General features: G+C 43.5%; 1 protein-coding gene across 1 annotated transcript in view; it reads left to right on the top strand.

The window, feature by feature from the left end:
• LOC115205263 (vascular endothelial growth factor receptor kdr-like) overlaps positions 1-19007 on the top strand; it is an 87932-nt gene extending 68925 nt beyond the window's left edge. Inside the window, exons 26-30 of the mRNA XM_029771039.1 lie at positions 1142-1247; positions 4103-4224; positions 5350-5428; positions 6073-6173; positions 16671-19007. Of these exons, the coding sequence (XP_029626899.1) occupies positions 1142-1247; positions 4103-4224; positions 5350-5428; positions 6073-6173; positions 16671-16854 (592 nt within the window). The 3' untranslated portion in view covers positions 16855-19007. The remainder of the gene's footprint in view (positions 1-1141; positions 1248-4102; positions 4225-5349; positions 5429-6072; positions 6174-16670) is intronic.
• Positions 19008-20160: the final 1153 nt, after the last annotated feature.

Here is a 20160-nt window from a genome sequence, read left to right as displayed (position 1 = left end):
CGAAGCAGACAGGAAGCAGGGTTGAAATTGTGCTGTCCACAATGCTGTCTACATCCCCTCTTGATTTGTTGGCCATGTGGGCCATGGTGGTCTACTCTGGGCTTCCATCCTGTCATTGAGGATGTTAGGAGTCCCTCCACCTGGCCAAGGACACTCATGGACATGGGGAATCACAGCCCAGCCGCTTCCTCCAGCCAATCTCCACCGCACAGAGGGGAGAGGAGACGTCTTGCCAAGCCAAGGTCTAGGTGTCCTGAATACAAACACAGATGGAGAGGGCAAAAGGCGAGGGTATGGGGGAGGATCGAGGGCGTAATGGACCATCTGCTTTTTACTGTAATTTTCTCCAAACTCAAATTGACTCAATCTGGTGCCAATCAGAGGAACATAATGGAGCTAATGGGCACCTGGCTGTGTTTACGTAAGGGCCTCTGTGTTTGGGGGCCGCACTCCATAGTATGAAGCGAGCTAGGGATTCATCAACACCCCGGCCGAGCTCGTTCACCACGCTGGCTATGGGGTTTGATTTAAACAGCAGCAGCGGCCGGCGCTCTGTCTCTGAATTCCTCCACGTCCGAGTCCGGCCATTATTACAGGCCACTGCTGCAGTGAAAACACAGCACATAACGGCCCTGAGTCTTCCCACATGGGCAGAGACGCTGACAGCTCGTCAAAGAGCTGAGGGGCGGGGGGGTTCCTAATGTTCACACCGAGACCTAGGGAGAACGAGATACAGCCCCAGAGACCAGATGATCGTTGGAAAAAGAAATATTTGGTATATGAGTATTGTAGATGACAGTTGATTTGGGTGAATGCCAGCTACAGGTCATCTCTCGTGTCAGTTAGCGTCCACACACACACAGGGCCTGTCTGGTGGAGGAGGAGAGCATTGGGTTTCTCTGAATGTCAAAACACTCCTGATTGTAAAAGATTGAGTATTGTTTGCCTAATGGTTAAATTTCTCAAGGCACTGCAGAGCGAAGCAAGCCTAGCAACCCATATGGATGTGAATACTTGCGATTATCATGTGATTACCATAATTGATTTGACTTTAGCTCAACAGTATAGCTACACATTGTGTCTGTGTTATTAATGTGCATTTGCGAGCCAGCATAATGACATGATGTGTATTTTTCCTCAGATACCAGACCATGTTGGACTGCTGGCAGGCTGAGCCAGGAAACAGGCCAACCTTCACTGAACTGGTGGAGAGACTAGGAGACCTGCTACAGGCCAGCGTACAGCAGGTAAGATCCCTATGGCTTTGTTCTATCATTCCTTCCACCCGTGAGGGTACCACTAATCTGAAATGAGTGACTAGGTGAAGGTGGTTGAACCCATGAAGGGTTAAGGTGTGTCACATGATGAAGACCAGGTTCAAGGTGACCTGGAGATCAGAGGTCAGCAGAGTTGTGGATAGGGCCTTGTTTCATCTAAGTGCTTAAGGCTTGTGTGACGTACTGTTTTTCTTCTGACCAGTAAATGTCTGTAGCTGAGGCAAGAGCCAAAACAGTGTGGAGGAGAACATTTGTGGATGACGTATGCTCCTCACGGAGTAAAAGGGTTTAAGTAAGTCAAGTTTAGGCAAATGGCTCAAAACCACTTCCGTGGAGTAAGCTAAAACCCAGTGAAGGACTTGAGCCACATTGTCCTTACAAAACCACTTTTAACAATGAAATTAGTCCCTGGTTCTGGATGGTGACTCACACAAATTGCAACTATTCAGGATGCGGCTCCTCTGAGTAAAGCACTACAGACTGGAGATGATGCGAAGGGTTCTGGGCCCAGGGGGGTGCTCACGGGAACTTGGAGGGGAAGTCACACTCCCTTTAGCTGGCGCGTAAGAGGAACCGCACTTCAAAACTGTAGGAAAAACAATAGTAATACTAATATGACGCAATATCATAAGCTCTGTATTAAGGTATTCACAATGTGGTCAATTTAGTGCAGCAGTAGTATATGTGGGAGGGAGGCTGTACATTTGGGGAGGATTTAACATTGGAGAACTTGAGTACAACGGCCATTTATGACAATGGAAACATCCCAAACCCAGCAGGGAATGAGGAGGATCACTTTTATCATAAACACTGACAGATCGTCCTCAAAGGTCTGGAGGATTACAGATGTGATCAATCTGCAGCTTCTGACACTGACTAAATCCCCTTTCACATTAAAATCACACCTCATCACTAGCCCCAACCACCAGCTGAAAGATGACCAGATTGAACACATCTAAATAATTTAGGCCATGAAACCATGACACAAAAACATAGTCCTGGGCTATACTTTCCTACACTGTCAATAAAGAAAGGGCTGCTTTTGTGGTAATGGAATGACAGGGAGATATTGATAATGAGGGATGGAATCAAGAGAGGGAGAAGGAAAGCAGCGATTGTGAGTGCTGATGGAAAATTGGCTGTTTCCCCAGCGAGAACAAAACAATAGGTTACCATCAAGACCTTATAATGCCCAAAACTTTGAGTTTAAAAGACAGTTTAAAACAAAGTCACTGAGAGAATGGAAGAGACTTCCTCAGATATCTACAGCCATGCTCCCAGTTTCACCTCTCTCCCAGACATAAGGCCCGGGGCCCGGTTGCATAAAACACCCTAAGTTAGCTTTCATTTTAACTTAAAGTTTCCTTAACTTTAAGTAATTTGCACAAAACATTTTAAGGTGCATTTCCCCCTTAAATGAAGTAAAAAAGTTAAGGGTGCTTCAATCAGTATGGAGGTGAATCTTGCTTTCCTCTGCCCTGGTTTCAAAAGGAAAACATCAACCAGCTAGCTAGTTAGCTAACAGTTAGCTACTTAGCTAAACAATGGAAGGTGCACAATCCACGGCTACAAAGCTATAGTAGCTGCGTAGATAGCTAGCTACTTTGTAAGTTCGCTTGACGTGCTAGAAAGTAATAGAAACAAGTTGAGAGAAAAAATCCCTACAAGAAACATGCTTTATTATCTTCTGAATCAATTTGGTTATCCTGTCTTGATTGTAGAAGTACTATTTTACCATCTCACAAAATACATGCGATCTCAGGCCGTATCCATGGTAACCAGATACTCCTTCTGCCGTACATGCCTTGAAACTACCGTAAAACCCCTTAAGTATGCCCTTACCTAAGGAAATATTTGAGGGGCTCTATGCAACGTCATTAAACAATTCCCTTAGGTAACACTTAAGATGTTTTATGCAACTGGGCCCAGGTCCAGATAGTTCATTAACTGCAGACAGACCCAGACACACACAGACAGGACTAAAATGAGACCAGACAGTGGTGGGGATAGTAAAGAGATGATAGCAGGCCAGACCTCCCATCAGAATAAAACCACCGAATTAAAACACTTTATAACATAACAGATCACTCTCGCTGAAAACCAACCTCATGGGAACCCATCCTGACAGTACAGAAAAGAGCTGAACAGGGAGGATTTCAACACTTTCATTAATATAGGTCTGTTACATACAGACTAACTCCTTTACAGGCCAGTCAGCGATGTTGTCTCCACCAGCATCATCACCCCCTCCTCAGACATTCCACATTGGATTTATTAGGCATGACCTTGGTTTCTTTGGCAACATTCCCTGCTAGTCCTGGACGGATTTTTGTGAAGCACACGAACAGTATCAAGCTCAAATCTCCCTAAGCTTTACACGTGATATCACACACATGTGCTTTCCGTCATGCTATGATAGCAGTTAGCTAGGCCTATGGTCTATGATAGCTGCTAGCTAGGCCTTTCGTCTATGATAGCTGCTAGCTAGGCCTCTCGTCTATGATAGCTGCTAGCTAGGCCTTTGGTCTATGATAGCTGCTAGCTAGGCCTCTCGTCGATGATAGCTGCTAGCTAGGCCTCTCGTCTATGATAGCTGCTAGCTAGGCCTCTCGTCTATGCTAGCTGCTAGCTAGGCCTCTCGTCTATGATAGCAGTTACCTCGGCTTCTGGTCTATGATAGCTGCTAGCTAGGCCTCTGGTCTATGATAGCTGCTAGCTAGGCCTCTGGTCTATGATAGCTGCTAGCTAGACCTCTCATCTATGATAGCTGCAAGCTAGGCCTCTGGTCTGACATGTTGTGTTCTCTCTTCTTTCTGTCCATTCAGGAGGGAAAGCATTACATCCCTATAGCAGCCCTGCTGTCTAAGGAGGGAGACCCCTCCAACACAGCCCTGTCAGAGGAGACCAACACCAGGCCACTCTCTTACCGCGACTCGGGGAGCACCTGGTAAGAAGGATGAGTCTGTCAGCTGGCCAGTCGGTTCACTACATTACCCTGCTATATTACCCTCAACCTAACAGAGAGATATTACCCTCAACCTAACACACGAGATCACACTCACACCTGTGGCTCACAATAGTATTGAATAAGGTTCTCACATTTATTGTATTGCAATTTAGGGTTCCATTCAATCTGCATTGTGGAAGTTCAGCATTACAGCGTGATTGAAATTTAAAGGCAATGTTCCCGCATTAGTGGAGACTGCATTCACAGTAAACCCTGCATAAGTCGGCTCAATGGGAAATTGCCTTAAAATTTCTATCACGCAATCTGTAACGCTTCAGCGATATACATATTGAAGAGCGCTTAGTTGAAGAATTCTGCCGTAAGTCTATGTACATTATATACCATTTAATAGAGAAATTTCAACAGTGAAATGTAATGTCTCCATGGGCATCTTGGCTTAATGGTAACGTTAATCTCTCTATAAATCTGTGTTATTTTAACTGAACTGCGTGTTAAGATAACAACCAATCATTTCCCCACTCTTTATTCAGTACATTGTCCAGAGCCCACTCCATTTTCTTTGCTTGGCTTTGTATGCTTTGTATGCTTTGCTTGGCGGGTCAGGTACTTTCTCTTAAAGAAGTGCAAGTAGATCTGCTTGAGGACAATGAAAGACCTGATAAAGATTGGGATGAGAACTATATACACTGGCAGTCTGAAGGTGAGGGAGCCCAAAGCATTGTGGCCCCTTCAAAGATTTTCCTCCCAAACCACAGACTCTACTCCAGGATTTATGTCCCCTTAAAATAATATTTGTTAAACCCTCATATTTTCACAGGTCCTACGAGTGGGTTTATTGAGAATGTATTAAAATGCTTTAATGTCAGTTATCCCTTAAGCTGAATTAAGCAGTTATTTGATTCTCTCTGTGTTGGAAAGCCAAGAAAATAGGGTTTATTTTTAAAGATCAATTCCCCCGACACTATGTAATTGTTGACTGAATTGATTATGTTCCCGATTATTGTGTTTTTTCAATGCTTTTTGGCACCTGTGTAATCTTGGATTTCCCTGACTGGGACATTTTTCCTACATTGGGATCTGACTTTGGAAATCGTTTCCTTTCAGGAACATTAAGATCCGTCCAGCAAGTGTGAAGACCTTTGATGAGGTTACCATGGAGAACGATTCTAACGACAACCATGAGGTGAATTAGCCCATCACCCCTATCCCAATCTCACACGCTGAACACCAAGTGACCCAAACCTCCCAGCAAACCGGGAACATTCCCAGAACATTAGCTAAGATTCCCATGAAGTTCTAGTTAGGGTTGTATCTAACATTAGCATGATAACATCCCAAAAACATTCAAAGAATGTTGGAATCGATCCAGGGTCTGTAGTGACACCTCTAGCACTGAGATGCACCTGATGAAACATTATGGGAACCTTTAAAGAACAGATTAAATGTTTTTCTAGGAACGTTCTTGCAACATCAGGAGAATGTTTTAGACAAACATTCTATAATCATCAGCAGACTGGAAAGTTTTTGCCTTATGAGAACATTTGCCGCGACCTAATGAATGTTCTGGGAACTTTCACAGAACCAATTTTGGTTTGCTGGGCTAACATGATGATTTCTCTGAACCACACGTACAGAGCTGCCCCGTTAGTAGGTTGTAAAACATCTGGCCTATAAGAATAGACATGTGAGACCATTTTGGTGAACTCTGACACTTTCTCTTTCTCTCTCTCTCATCCTTGTTTCTCCCTCTATCGCTCTCTCTCTCTCTCGCTCGCTCTCTCTCTATCCCTCTCTTTCCCATTTCCCTCCCTCTCTCTGCACGTGCAGGGGGGCCAGTCGGACAGTGGGATGGGCCTGTCGTCTGATGATATGAACACGCTGAAGCGCCTGGAGTCCTTGGCCCGACCGCTCAGCATCATGGCCCTGGCGTGAGTCCACATGATCCCTGTCACTGACAGCATCCAGAGACACAGGCTGAGGCAGAAAGAGGCAGGGGAGCCACATGCAGAGGCACTGGAGGCAGGGAGGGGTAGAGACCCAGGATAAAGATTTAGGGGAGGCAGAAAGTGCCAGGGGGAAAAGGAGAGGGAGGCCGCTGGCCCTGCCCTGGAAACCCACCTGCTGGCCTGGAATGTCGACGTTGGAATTGTCACACACACACACGCACACACACACACACACACACACACACACACACACACACACACACACACACACACACACACACACACACACACACACACACATATATATATATATATATATACACACACACACACACACACACAGTCCCTCTCACCCCCTTAACCTCAATGACTGGTTTTCCTTTTTGTCAAAAGAAAGCATGCTATAGCCCCAGCGAGACAAAGGACTTGGGGGGAGGAATATTGCCCCAAGGTGACAACCCAAATGATAGGGAACAAAAGCCCAGTGGAAGTGTGACTCGGAGCCTGGGTGGTTTAAGAGCACGCACTAAAACTCGCTTTGGCGTTCGCCAAAAGACTGCTCGGGCCTGATTGAGACGTCCTCCGACAGCTTGCTTGTCAAGGTTCAGAGTAGAGGCAGAGTTTCATACGTCAATCAACCGCCATAGTTTGAGATGACATAAGAGGTTTGTGATGTAACAGATGTTATCAGAACAACATTGTCATTGGCTGAGGAACAGTTGTGGACTCAGGTGTCTCATCGCCCTGGATGTTATCTGGTCCGGTATAAACAGACTGTGGTGTCTGAGGAAATGTCTACCATCGCCCTGCGTCTTTGAGGCTCCACTATGCAATGACCTGAGAGCTGATGTTCAGATAGAGAAAACATTAAATGATGCATGTACTGTACACCCACTGTCCCAGATCAGCCTGTACATTGTGTGGACGATTTAGGTCTGAGAGATTGTTTATCGTTTTGAACGTCGGCCAATCGCAGGGTTAATGTAGCAGGTCACACCCCTGGGCTCTCTCTCCTTACACTCTGGTCCTCAACATGCTCAGAGAACGAGCAACGTTCAAGCTGAGTAAACAAAGGGGTGCGTTCGGGTTATAGAGAGTTTACTCCCGTGATACAGCGAGCAACCACCCATTTTTAGAGTTACTACCACTCCTTGTCATAACCCGTCGTACCTGTGGAATAGAGAGAAACCAGGGCTGAGGACAGGTTAGGCTGCAGAAACTCTCCCAGCTATAAATGACACATTATCCATTGTGTACTTCAAGGAGCAGAATTGCGTGAAAAATAGATATATAGATGGTTTCTGTCTTTCAAATGCCCAGCTCACAAACACCTCTTCCCTGGACAAAAAAAAGATTAGGACTAACGCATATTCAAATGAGCAAGGACAGCTAACAAAGGAATGTTTTTTTTAAATGCAATAATCCTAAACTGACAGAAAGGGAGCATGAAATAAAAAGGCGAGGGGAGTTTGATATCATTTTTATGGGGCCGGCCGGTGGCTTTCACCGCGTTTAATGAAACTCTTCCGAACCCCCAATGAACATACCGGAAGGTGTTGGCTTGATTAAAAACATTCTGGATCCTCTCCCTCAGCAACCATTGTACCCTCCCAGCCCCAATCCACCCCCACACACCCATCAACTCAATTACAGTGCTCCCCTCGTCTCTGTGCCCCTATGTGATGCACAACGCTGGGCAGAGAGAGACGAGACCACTGCCTGTGAGCACAGCCACAGCCTTACCCATATTGCCATGGCCTCTGCCATGGGAGAACCAGTCACCAGAGGTATACAGAGAATGATCTATTTATTGAGGGGAGAGAACCCTCACTGGGTCGCCGCTCGATCACTGTCACCTTTGACCTTCTGGAGGTTTACAAGGGAGGGCTGTAGTAGCGCTCTCTCTCTCTCTCTCTCTCTCTCTCTCTCCTCTCTCTCTCTGCTCTCTCTCTCTGCTCTCTCTCTCTGCTCTCTCTCTTCTCTCTCTGCTCTCTCTCTTCTCTCTCTCTGCTCTCTCTCTGCTCTCTCTCTTTCTCTTCTCTCTCTCTGCGCTCTCTCTTTCTCTTCTCTCTCTCTGCACTCTCTCTTTCTCTTCTCTCTCTCTGCTCTCTCTCAATTATTTTTCAATTCAATTCGCTTTATTGGCATGACGTAACAATGTACATATTGCCAAAGCTTATTTTGGATATTTACAATATATATATATATAAAAATAAATATATATATAAAAAATATAAAAAATATATAAAAATAAAATAAAAAAGAGAATCAAAATTGTCAACGGGACACCAGTAACAACAAAATAACCATACATCCAACAATAACAATAAGCATACAGTAGAGTACATGTGCAGGTTGATTGGTCTGTCAGACACTGTCCCTCAACCTATGGCAGGCAGCAATGTAGTGCACTGCCAACCCACAGCTCTCTGCGTCCTCCCCCAACAGGATGGGTAGCCTATCCTCATCAGAGAGGTCTTTGAAACCTTGAATAAGGGTTTCAAATTTGGGAAAATGACACTCTCTAATTGTTTTATATTTTTGACATTTTGTCAGGAAATGCAGCTCCGTCTCAGGTTCTGCTGTGGTGCAGTGGATGCACAGCCTTTCCTCTACAGGGAGCCAGGTTTTCCTGTGTCTACCCTTCTCAATGGCAAGGCTGTGCTCACTGAGCCTGTACTTTGTCAAGGTTTTTCTAAGGTTTTGATCAGTAACCATGGTCAAATATTTAGCCACGGTGTACTGTCGATTTAGGGCCAGATAGCACTGCATTTTGCTTTGTGTTTGTGCTTGTGTTTCCCAATAAGCAATGTAGTTTTGTTTTGACTGTGTTGTAATTTGGTTTATTCTGATTGATTGGATGTTCTGGTCCTGAGGCTTCAGTGTGTTAGTAGAACAGGTTTGTGAACTCAGCCCCAGGACCAGTTGGATGAGGGGACTCTTTTCTTTGCTCAGCTCTTGGCATTGCAGAGCTTGGTAATGATATGAGAGGGGGTCACTGTATTTTAGATGTTTCCACACCTCGCTGCCATAAAGTGCAATTGGTTCAATGACATGTTCAATTAGTTTTAGTCAACTTTGAATAGGTATTTCAATTTGAATTTGCTTTTTAATGGCGTAGAATGCCCTGCGTGCTTTCTCTCTCAGTTCATTCACTGCCTCATTAAGGTGTCCAGTTGAGCTTATTTTTAAACCTAAGTAATTGTAGTGTGTACAGTACTCTATATATTTTGTGCCAATTGAGAACTTTGGTCTAATTCCCTGAGATCTGGATCTTCTCTGGAATATCATTATTTTAGTATTTTTGGGGTTTACTGCCAGGGCCCAGGTCTGGCAGTACTGCTCTAGCAGGTCCAGGCTCTGCTGTAGGCCATGTGCTGTGGGTGACAGCAGGCATAGGTCATCTGCGAAGAGAAGGCATTTAACTTCTGAAGTGTGGTGACTAACACCAGGGGCTGAGGATTTTTCTAGAATAGTGGCCAATTCGTTAATGTAAATATTGAAGAGTGCAGGGCTCAGATTGCAACCCTGACGAAGGCCCCGCCCCTGGTTAAAGAATTCTGTTCTTTTCTTGCCAATTTTAATGCTGCACGTATTTCCAGTATACATTGATTTAATTATGTCATATGTTTTACCCCCTACACTACTTTCAATAACTTTGTAGAACAGTCCTGTATGCCAAATAGAATCAAATGCTTTTTGGCAGTCAATAAAGCAAGCGTATATTTTGGTATTATTTTGGTGGACATGTTTATCTATCAGGGTGTGTAGGGTGTAAATATGATCAGTTGTGCGATGTTTTGGTATAAATCCAATTTGGCTTTTACTCAAGACATTGTGCTTATTAAGGAAGTTTAGAACTCTTACATTTATAATACTACAGAGAACCTTCCCCAGGTTACTGTTCACACAAATGCCTCTGTAATTGTTAGGGTCAAATTTTTCTCCGTTCTTAAAGATTGGAGTATGAGTCCTTGATTCCAGATGTCAGGGAAATAACCTACACTCAGGATCAAATTAAACAGTTTTAATATAGCCAATTGAAATTTTGCACTAGTAAGTTTGAGCATCTCATTTAGGATGCCATCAGGTCTGCATGCTTATTTCAATTTGAGAGCCTGAAGTTTCTTATAGAGCTCCTGGTCAGTAATTGTTCTGCATTTGTGTCAATTTGAACGGTGTTGTAGAGTGTTATAAAATGGGTTGTCCATATGTCACCATTTTGTATCGCTAATTCCACTTGTTTAGATTTTTTTGTTTTTTTCCAATTTTGCCAGAAGTTGTTTGTGTTTATGGACTCCTCAATTAGTGTCAGCTTTCTGTTGTACTGTGCTTTTTTGGTTCTGAGTGTACGTTTATAGAGTTTTAAAGTCTCACAGTAATGAAGGCGTAATTCACCATTATTTGGGTCTCTGTGCTTTTGGTTGGATAGTGTTCTAAGTTTTTTCCTTATAATTTTACAATCTTCATCAAACCAGTTGTCATCTGTGATCTTTTTTGTTTCGTTTTTTATCAATTTCAATTGTGCTTCTTTTGCCGTTTGCCTGAATATATAGTTGATGTTTTTTACTGCTAGATTGATGCCTTCTTTAGTGTGAGTGAATGTGGTGTCCAGAAAGTTATCTAAGAGTGTTTGGATATTTTGGTTCCAGGTTGCTTTCTGGTATTCTTCTGTGCTGTTTTGGGCCCATCTGTATGAATTTCTGATGTTGTACAGCTTACTAGGCTGTGAATGTGTGGTTGTTTCCATGTCTGTTCTTTTGAGGAACAACGTAATTTGGCTGTGATCAGACAGAGGTGTTAGTGGCTTGACAGTGAATGAGCTGAGAGAGAAAGGGTCAATGTCTGTAATCATATAGTCTACTGTGCTGTGGCCAAGAGGTGAGCAGTAGGTGAATCTCCCCAAAGAGTCCCCCCGTAACCTACCATTGACAAAGTACAGACCCAGGCTTCTACAGAGCTGCAACAGATCCCTTCCGTTTTTGTTGACGGTGCTGTCACTGTTGTTTCTATGGGGGAGATTAAGACAGTTAGAAACAGTATGGCCTGTAATAAAGCTGTCCCCTCGTGTGGTTGTTCGATCAGGTAGTGTTCCTGTGCCGCATTTGTGTCCCCACAGATGAGCAAATTTCCCTGGGCTTGGAAATGGCACGTCTCTTCCTCAAGGGTGGGGAAGATCTCCTCTGAATAATATGGGGATTCTGAGGGGGGGATATATATTGCGGAAAGGAAAACATATTTTTCTGTCAGTACAAGTTCTTTTTTCAGTTTAACCAAATGTGATATTTACCAATTTTGAGGGGCTCAATTAGATTTTGTAGTTCGGATTTGTACCAAATGATCAATCCTCCAGAGTCTCTGCCTGTATTGACAGAGCTGTGTTTCTGTTATGGCACAATGACCTCTCTGTAGCCTGCGGGACAGTGAGTGTCAGCCTTACACCATGTCTCCTGCAGAATGATGACGTCAACATCTTTCAGATTTTTGTTGAACTCCAGTGCGAAACTCTTCAGTCCAAAGGTTGATGAGTTTAGGCCCTGAATGTTCCACATGCTAACTGATAGGGATTTCATGTTGCAAAAAGAAAGAATAGCAGTCGGAAATACAGTAATTATTAACTAATAAGTTGTTAAGAGTGAGATAAACAGGATAACAGCTAACATTTTTTCTGTTATATATATAAATATTCCTATTCATTGAACAAGTACATTCTAGTACTGTGTGTGTCTCTCTTCTCTCTCTGCTCTCTCTTTCTCCCCCTCTCTCTCTCTTCTCTCTCTCTCTGCTTAATCTCTCTCTGCTTAATCTCTCTCTTCTCTCTCTGCTCTCTCTTTTTCTCGCTCTCTCTCTCTTCCTCTTCTCTCTCTCTCTCTGCTCTCTGCTCTCTCTTTCTCTGCTCTCGCTCTCTCTGCTCTCTCTCTCTCGATAGTGCTTTCTCTCTCCTCTCTCTTTCTCTTCTCTCTCTCTGCTCTCTCTCCTCTATCTCTGCTCTCTCTCTATCTTCTCTCTCTCTCTCTCTCTCTCTCTCTCTCTCTATAGCTCTCACTATAGCTCTCTCTATAGCTCTCTCACTATAGATCTCTCTATAGCTCTCTCTCTAGAGCTCTCACTATAGCTCTCACTATAGCTCTCTATAGCTCTCTCTCTATAGCTCTCTCTCTAGAGCTCTCTCACTATAGCTCTCTCTATAGCTCTCTTTATAGCTCTCTCTATAACTCTCTCTATAGCTCTCTCTATAGCTCTCTCTATGGCTCTCTCTATAGCTCTCTCTATAGCTCTCTCTATAGCTCTCTCTATAGCTCTCTCTATAGCTCTCTCTATAGCTCTCTCTATAGCTCTCTCTATGGCTCTCTCTATAGCTCTCACTATAGCTCTCTCTATAGCTCTGCCTATAGCTCTCACTATAGCTCTCATGGCTCTCTCTATAGCTCTCTCTATGGCTCTCACTATAGCTCTCTCTATAGCGCTCACTCTCTCTATAACTCTCACTATAGCTCTCTCTATAGCTCTGCCTATAGCTCTCTCTATAGCTCTGCCTATAGCTCTCACTATAGCTCTCATGGCTCTCTCTATAGCTCTCTCTATGGCTCTCACTATAGCTCTCTCTATAGCGCTCACTCTCTCTATAACTCTCACTATAGCTCTCTCTATAGCTCTGCCTATAGCTCTCTCTATAGCTCTCACTATAGCTCTCTCTATGGCTCTCTCTATAGCTCTCTCTATAGCTCTCACTATAACTCTCTATAGCTCTCTCTATAGCTCTCTGCAGTTCTCTCTGTAGCTCTCTCTATAGCTCTGCCTATAGCTCTGCATATAGCTCTCTCTATAGCTCTCACTATAACTCACTATAGCTCTCACTATAGCTCTCTCTGTAGCTCACTCTATGGCTCTCTCTATAGCTCTGCCTATAGCTCTCTCTATAGCTCTCACTATAGCTCTGCCTATAGCTCTCTCTATAGCGCTCACTCTCTCTATAGCTCTCACTATAGCTCTCTCTATAGCTCTGTCTATAGCTCTCACTATAGCTCTGTCTATGGCTCTCTCTATGGCTCTCTCTGTAGCTCTCTCTATAGCTCTGTCTATGGCTCTGCCTATAGCTCTCTCTATGGTTCTCTCTATAGCTCTCTCAATAGCTCTCACTATAGCTCTGTCTATGGCTCTCTCTATGGCTCTCTCTATAGCTCTCACTATAGCTCTCACTATAGCTCTCTCTATAGCTTTCTCTATATCGCTCACTCTCTATAGCTCTATCTATAGCTCTCTCTATAGCTCTCTCTATTGCTCTCACTATAACTCTCTATAGCTCTCTCTGTAGCTCACTCTATGGCTCTCTCTGTAGCTATCTCTGTGGCTCTCTCTGTAGCTCTCTCTATAGCTCTCTCTATAGCTCTCTATATAGCTCTCTCTATAGCTCTGTCTATAGCTCTCTCTATGCTCTCTCTATAGCTCTCTCTATGGCTCTCACTATAGCTCTCTCTATAGCTCTCTCTATAGCTCTCACTATAGCTCTCTCTATGGCTCTCACTATAGCTCTCACTATAGCTCTCTCTATAGCTCTCACTATAGCTCTCTCTATAGCGCTCACTCTCTCTATAGCTCTCACTATAGCTCTCTCTATAGCTCTCTCTATAGCTCTCTCCATAGCTCTGTCTATAGCTCTCTCTATAGCTCTCTCTATAGCTCTCTCTATAGCTCTGCCTATAGCTCTGCCTATAGCTCTCTCTATAGCTCTCACTATAACTCACTATAGCTCTCACTATAGCTCTCTCTGTAGCTCACTATATGGCTCTGTCTATGGTTCTGCCTATAGCTCTCTCTATGGTTCTCTCTATAGCTCTCTATAGCTCTCACTATAGCTCTCTCTATAGCTCTCTCTATAGCTCTGCCTATAGCTCTGCCTATAGCTCTCTCTATAGCGCTCACTCTCTCTATAGCTCTCACTATAGCTCTCTCTATGGCTCTCTCTGTAGCTCTCTCTATAGCTCTGTCTATGGCTCTGCCTATAGCTCTCTCTATGGTTCTCTCTATAGCTCTCTCTATAGCTCTCACTATAGCTCTGTCTATGGCTCTCTCTATGGCTCTCTCTATAGCTCTCACTATAGCTCTCTCTGTGGCTCTCTCTATAGCTTTCTCTATAGCTCTCTCTGTAGCTCTCTCTGTAGCTCTCTCTATAGCTCTCTCTATAGCTCTCACTATAGCTCTCACTATAGCTCTCACTATAGCTCTCTCTATAGCTTTCTCTATATCGCTCACTCTCTATAGCTCTATCTATAGCTCTCTCTATAGCTCTCTCTATTGCTCTCACTATAACTCTCTATAGCTCTCTCTGTAGCTCACTCTATAGCTCTCTCTATAGCTCTGCCTATAGCTCTGCCTATAGCTCTCTCTATAGCTCTCACTATAACTCACCATAGATCTCACTATAGTGCTCACTCTCTCTATAGCTCTCACTATAGCTCTCTCTATAGCTCACTATATGGCTCTCTCTGTAGCTCACTATATGGCTCTCTCTATAGCTCTGCCTATAGCTCTCTCTATAGCTCTCACTATAGCTCTGCCTATAGCTCTCTCTATAGTGCACACTCTCTCTATAGCTCTCACTATAGCTCTCTCTATAGCTCTCTCTATAGCTCTTACTATAGCTCTGTCTATGGCTCTCTATATGGCTCTCTCTATAGCTCTCACCATAGCTCTCACTATAGCTCTCTCTATAGCTTTCTCTATATCGCTCACTCTCTATAGCTCTATCTATAGCTCTCTCTATAGCTCTCTCTATTGCTCTCACTATAACTCTCTATAGCTCTCTCTGTAGCTCACTCTATGGCTCTCTCTGTAGCTATCTCTGTGGCTCTCTCTGTAGCTCTCTCTATAGCTCTCTCTATAGCTCTCTCTATAGCTCTGTCTATAGCTCTCTCTATGCTCTCTCTATAGCTCTCTCTATGGCTCTCACTATAGCTCTCTCTATAGCTCTCTCTATAGCTCTCACTATAGCTCTCTCTATGGCTCTCACTATAGCTCTCACTATAGCTCTCTCTATAGCTCTCACTATAGCTCTCTCTATAGCGCTCACTCTCTCTATAGCTCTCACTATAGCTCTCTCTATAGCTCTCTCTATAGCTCTCTCTATAGCTCTGTCTATAGCTCTCTCTATAGCTCTCTCTGTAGCTCTCTCTATAGCTCTCTCTCTATAGCTCTCTCTATAGCTCTGTCTATAGCTCTATCTATAGCTCTCACTATAGCTCTCTCTATAGCTCTCTCTATAGCTCTCACTATAACTCACTATAGCTCTCTCTGTAGCTCACTCTATAGCTCTCTCTATAGCTCTCTCTGTAGCTCTGTCTATGGCTCTCTCTATAGCTCTCACTATAGCTCTCACTATAGCTCTGCCTATAGCTCTCTCTATAGCTCTCTCTATAGCTCTCACTATAACTCACTATAGCTCTCTCTATAGCGCTCACTCTCTCTATAGCTCTCACTATAGCTCTCTCTATAGCTCTCACTATAGCTCTCACTATAGCTCTCACTATAGCTCTGTCTATAGCTCTGTCTATAGCTCTGTCTATAGCTCTCACTATAGCTCTCACTATAGCTCTCTCTATAGCTCTCTCTATATCGCTCACTCTCTATAGCTCTATCTATAACTCTCACTCTATGGCTCTCTCTGTAGCTCTCTCTGTAGCTCTGTCTATGGCTCTCTCTATAGCTCTCACTATAGCTCTGTCTATAGCTCTCTCTATAGCTCTGTCTATAGCACTCTCTATAGCTCTCTCTATAGCTCTCTCTATAGCTCTCTCTGTGGCTCTCTCCATAGCTCTGTCTATAGCTCTGTCTATAGCTCTCTCTGTGGCTCTCTCTATAGCTCTGTCTATAGCTCTCTCTATAGCTCTCTCTATAGCTCTCTCTCTATAGCTCTCTCTATAGCTCTCACTATAGCTCTGTCTATAGCTCTCTCCATAGCTCTCTCTATAGCTCTGTCTATAGCTCTCTCTATAGCTCTGTCTATAGCTCTCTCTATAGCTCTGTCTATATGGAAATGCTTGGGATAGTATTGTTGTCAGTACTTGACTCACCAATCTAACATTTACTGATCCATTACAGAATATAATTGTTGTAATACACCACCCTGTCATTTCCCCACTCTCATAGTCAATGCAGCCAGTCAGTCATGCGATTTACCCCACCGAGAGCCAACCTTGGCCCCTGTGAGAGAAGTTCTGGAAACTCCTAGCAACCAGAAGACAATAGTAGTCAATTACTCATATTAGGAGCATTTACGGGAGTAGAAGAAGTCAACATCCGTGAGAGAGGCCAGAGAACGTGATTGATGATATGCTTTATGAACAATTACCATGGAAATGCATTATTGTTATATTTTTGTATTTTACGGATCCCCATTAGTTCCTGCCAAGGCAGCATATTTTACTGAGTCTGTTTTCTCCCTCTCTCTCTCTCTCTCTCTCTCTCTCTCTCTCTCTCCAGGATGAAGGCAGTGAGTAGGAGTAAGGAGTCGGTGCTGACTGAGGGAGAGAAGGACAAGTACCCTCAGCCTGTCTCCTCTCTGGACTTCACCCTGGACGACTCGTCCCTGGAGCCCGGTCTGGAGTGCCACAGCCCACCCCCTGACTACAGCTATGTAGTGCGCTACTCCACCCCACCTGTGTAGCCCCACGCCGTCGCCGTGGGAGACGCCCCTCCGCCCCAAGGAGAATCTATCTGACTAAATGCCTCGAGGCCTTTCCTTTGTTCTCCTCTGTTCTGACTCCGTCTCCGGACCTCACAGCGCACCGTAAAACGCCTGCTGCCTCCCCCTTTTTAACTTCTTCCATTTCTCCTCCTCCCCGAGGCTTGAGAGAGAGACACGTTTGAGACGCTTTATTCCAACGTGGGAGCTGTTACTTTAGGACACTCTGAGACACCTTACTGTAGAGCTGCACTTAGCCTGCCTGCTTCCCATCAGCCCACTCTGCAGGAAGGAGGAAGAAGAGCCTGTAAAGGTCTCAGCCTGACCCAGAGGTTCTCCTATGTACTGCTGGCCTTCTCCATAGCTCACTCTGATAGCCACACATACAGCTAGCTATAGAAAGATGCCTATAGACTTATGTAGACCTATAGACAGCCTCAGGTATTCCTATAATCTACTGTGAACAACACCAAGAAGCACAACCGATTCCAGACTTGTAACGAATTACAGTCCCATGAAATGTATTATTGGCAGTTTATACTGTAGTGTAAATGAAAAGTGTGTTACCATGGGGATACAAAATGGAGATGAGAAGGAAATAAGATGGGGGAATTAGGGTGTTTTCATTGATACTATTTTATTTCTGTACAAATATTTTATAGAATTGAAAACTGGAAAGTAATGTGCTATTTTATTTTATTATGTAATGATTATTGATATAAGTTTGCCGAAATATTTGTGTCACAAAGTTGATCTTTTCAAGCATATTCCTCAGGTTGACTTGCGCTAAAGCTCCCGATTTTAAAAAGCGCCTGTCAGACAGATTACAGGAACAGTTTGTGAATAATCGAATGTGGCCGTCTGAAAAGATTTCTAACTTGAGTACTCCGATCTCCAGTATTCCCAGTCAACATGTTGTTGCTGTTTGGAATATTTTTTTCCCTTCAACTCAGAGGGAGAGACACATGGGTTGCCAGGGTTGTCTACAGTAGATGGATATGGCCCATAGTCCCTTAGGCTCAGTCTGAGTAGTAATAGCTTAAACAGCCAATAGAATCCCAGCTCCCAGCGTCTCTGAATGGGGTTAAGGCATGAAGAGGACAGGAGAGGGCAGAACAGAGAGAAAGACCACACTGCTTTGGATTTAATATTACATCTCTACCGTGAAGCCATTTTAAATGAAAAGTTATATTTGGATTCCTTCCCCTATCCCGATATGGGACTAACTCTGTGTATTATTGTTATGGCCGAGTGGAAAAAGGGAAATTGGATGATACGAGAGAGACTGGTTTGTTTGTATGTGTACAAAGCTAGTTAAAAACATGAGCTTGGGTTAGAATTTCATATGAAGAGTGTCTATGAAAGCACCAGTGAAATAAACAATGCATATTTATTTAGGTTTATATTCTACAATGTCACTTATTAATTTCACACTGAAGATTTAACCAAAGGATTTGTACCCACTGCCTCCTTGACAACACGATATGTAACATTCCAGTATTTAATTCCACATGTATATTCCGTTTGCACTGCTGAACACACTATAATTACATTAGTAAAGATGAAGGAATTGACTGTTTGTAATGGAAATCTTCAGTTACTGATCCATTTTGTTGTGCTAAAAGTGTGACTAAAGCTTGCAGGGCAGGCTCCAGGAATCCTACATGTCATCACCAGGCTGGTCACTATACTGGTGACGACTTTAGCACGTTTAGCCTACGTAATTACCTTTAAAAACAAGGCTGAAAAATGATCAGGATGAAGAGTCTAAATGTTTGGATAATTCAAAATGTTTGGTTAAATTAAAATTCCAGTCACTCCAGCTAGTGTTTTGTTACACATAGGAGAGAGGGAATAGCTTGTGTGTGTAAACTGCTAGATAATATTTTGCCGCACAATACGTAATTCTATAAGGTTTATTATGAATGCTGTCTCTGCACCCTTAAATACTGCCAAATGATGTTTGTATTGTTAATGTGGACTGATTGGGTCTTGTGTCCATTGTGGAGGAAAAAAGTGTATGCACTGATTTAGTTTTCTATCGAATATAGATTTTTGTACTCTAAATGTATTTGTATTATTAACCAAGCATAAGAAGTGAATAAATGAATAAAGATCGATATATTTATGCATTACTTCTAGTCCAGAGATATTTTTTGCTAGTTGCTGAAGTTGCTAACATTGGTTAATATATCAACCCTCAGCTTTCTCTAGGACATTCTCCCATTTTCTACCCTCTGAAGTCCTGGCACCAGGTCATCAACACTATTTAAGCGCGTAGCACAAAGGTACAGACTCTAAAAATGTGTGTAGCACAACTTGTCTCTGGCTGGGAATGTGGGGATGGGTGAGGCGTGTGTCCACCGTTGGTGTGTGTCATCAGTAGGCTACTCTCCCCTCGTCCTGCTCCATGGACCAGCGAGACACACTTCCTGAGCGGGGCAACATGTGCCTGTCACCGGGACAATGCCACTCCAAACGGGAAAGGAAGGGGCCCTTAATCATCCTGGTACGTCACCACGCAGAGAGCTTCCTACGAGGCCCCCCCCCCCGACCCATTTTACTGGCACAGGGTGTGTCCACTGGGAACGCCATACAGAACAGGTTGGGCTCTCCACTGTCTCCGCTCATCCCTCCTGAGATTCACTGTGTTTACAGATAGGTGATCGAGAATGCTTAACAAAAACACTCCTGATATACAGGACCAACGGAGTGAATTATTGAAGTCTCAAGCCAAGCAGGTCAGCTCCGATGTAAACTGATTCCGGAATATGGAGTGTAAACAAACATGAGAAGCATGTTGGGGGTTAGCGACCTTAACACAACAGGGCTTGCGTATTTACGCACACACCTAGTACTGATGTAGGATCTTAATTTTAGCAGGAAATGCAAAAGTTTTCAAAAGCTTCTAAAGTTTGTCATTTTCACTTTTAAATTACAGACTTGATTTGCCCTAACGAAAACTGTATCAACCCCTACAAAAATGTCCATGAATTATAATTTACGTAATAGTGCACATTTCCTATTACTGTGTGATTATTTTCATGCTGTAACAAACTGGCTCAAATTATGATCCTACATCTGTAGTTTTCCACAGACAGACACAAGCAGGAAAACCTTCCTGGGCCTTTCTTCAGGGCTGGCCACCGGACAGACAATGCCTCTTTTGTGAGTACTAAGCAGTCATAACATCTGAGTAAGGTCAAATAGGAATCTCCTAAGACAATTGACATTGCAAAAACTGCATTTGAAGCTAATAACGTGCAGAATATTGATAAAATATTATCA

This window comes from Salmo trutta, chromosome 13 (genome assembly GCF_901001165.1).
Source record: "Salmo trutta chromosome 13, fSalTru1.1, whole genome shotgun sequence".
NCBI lineage: Eukaryota > Metazoa > Chordata > Actinopteri > Salmoniformes > Salmonidae > Salmo > Salmo trutta.
This window is presented reverse-complemented; position numbering and strand designations above follow the sequence as displayed.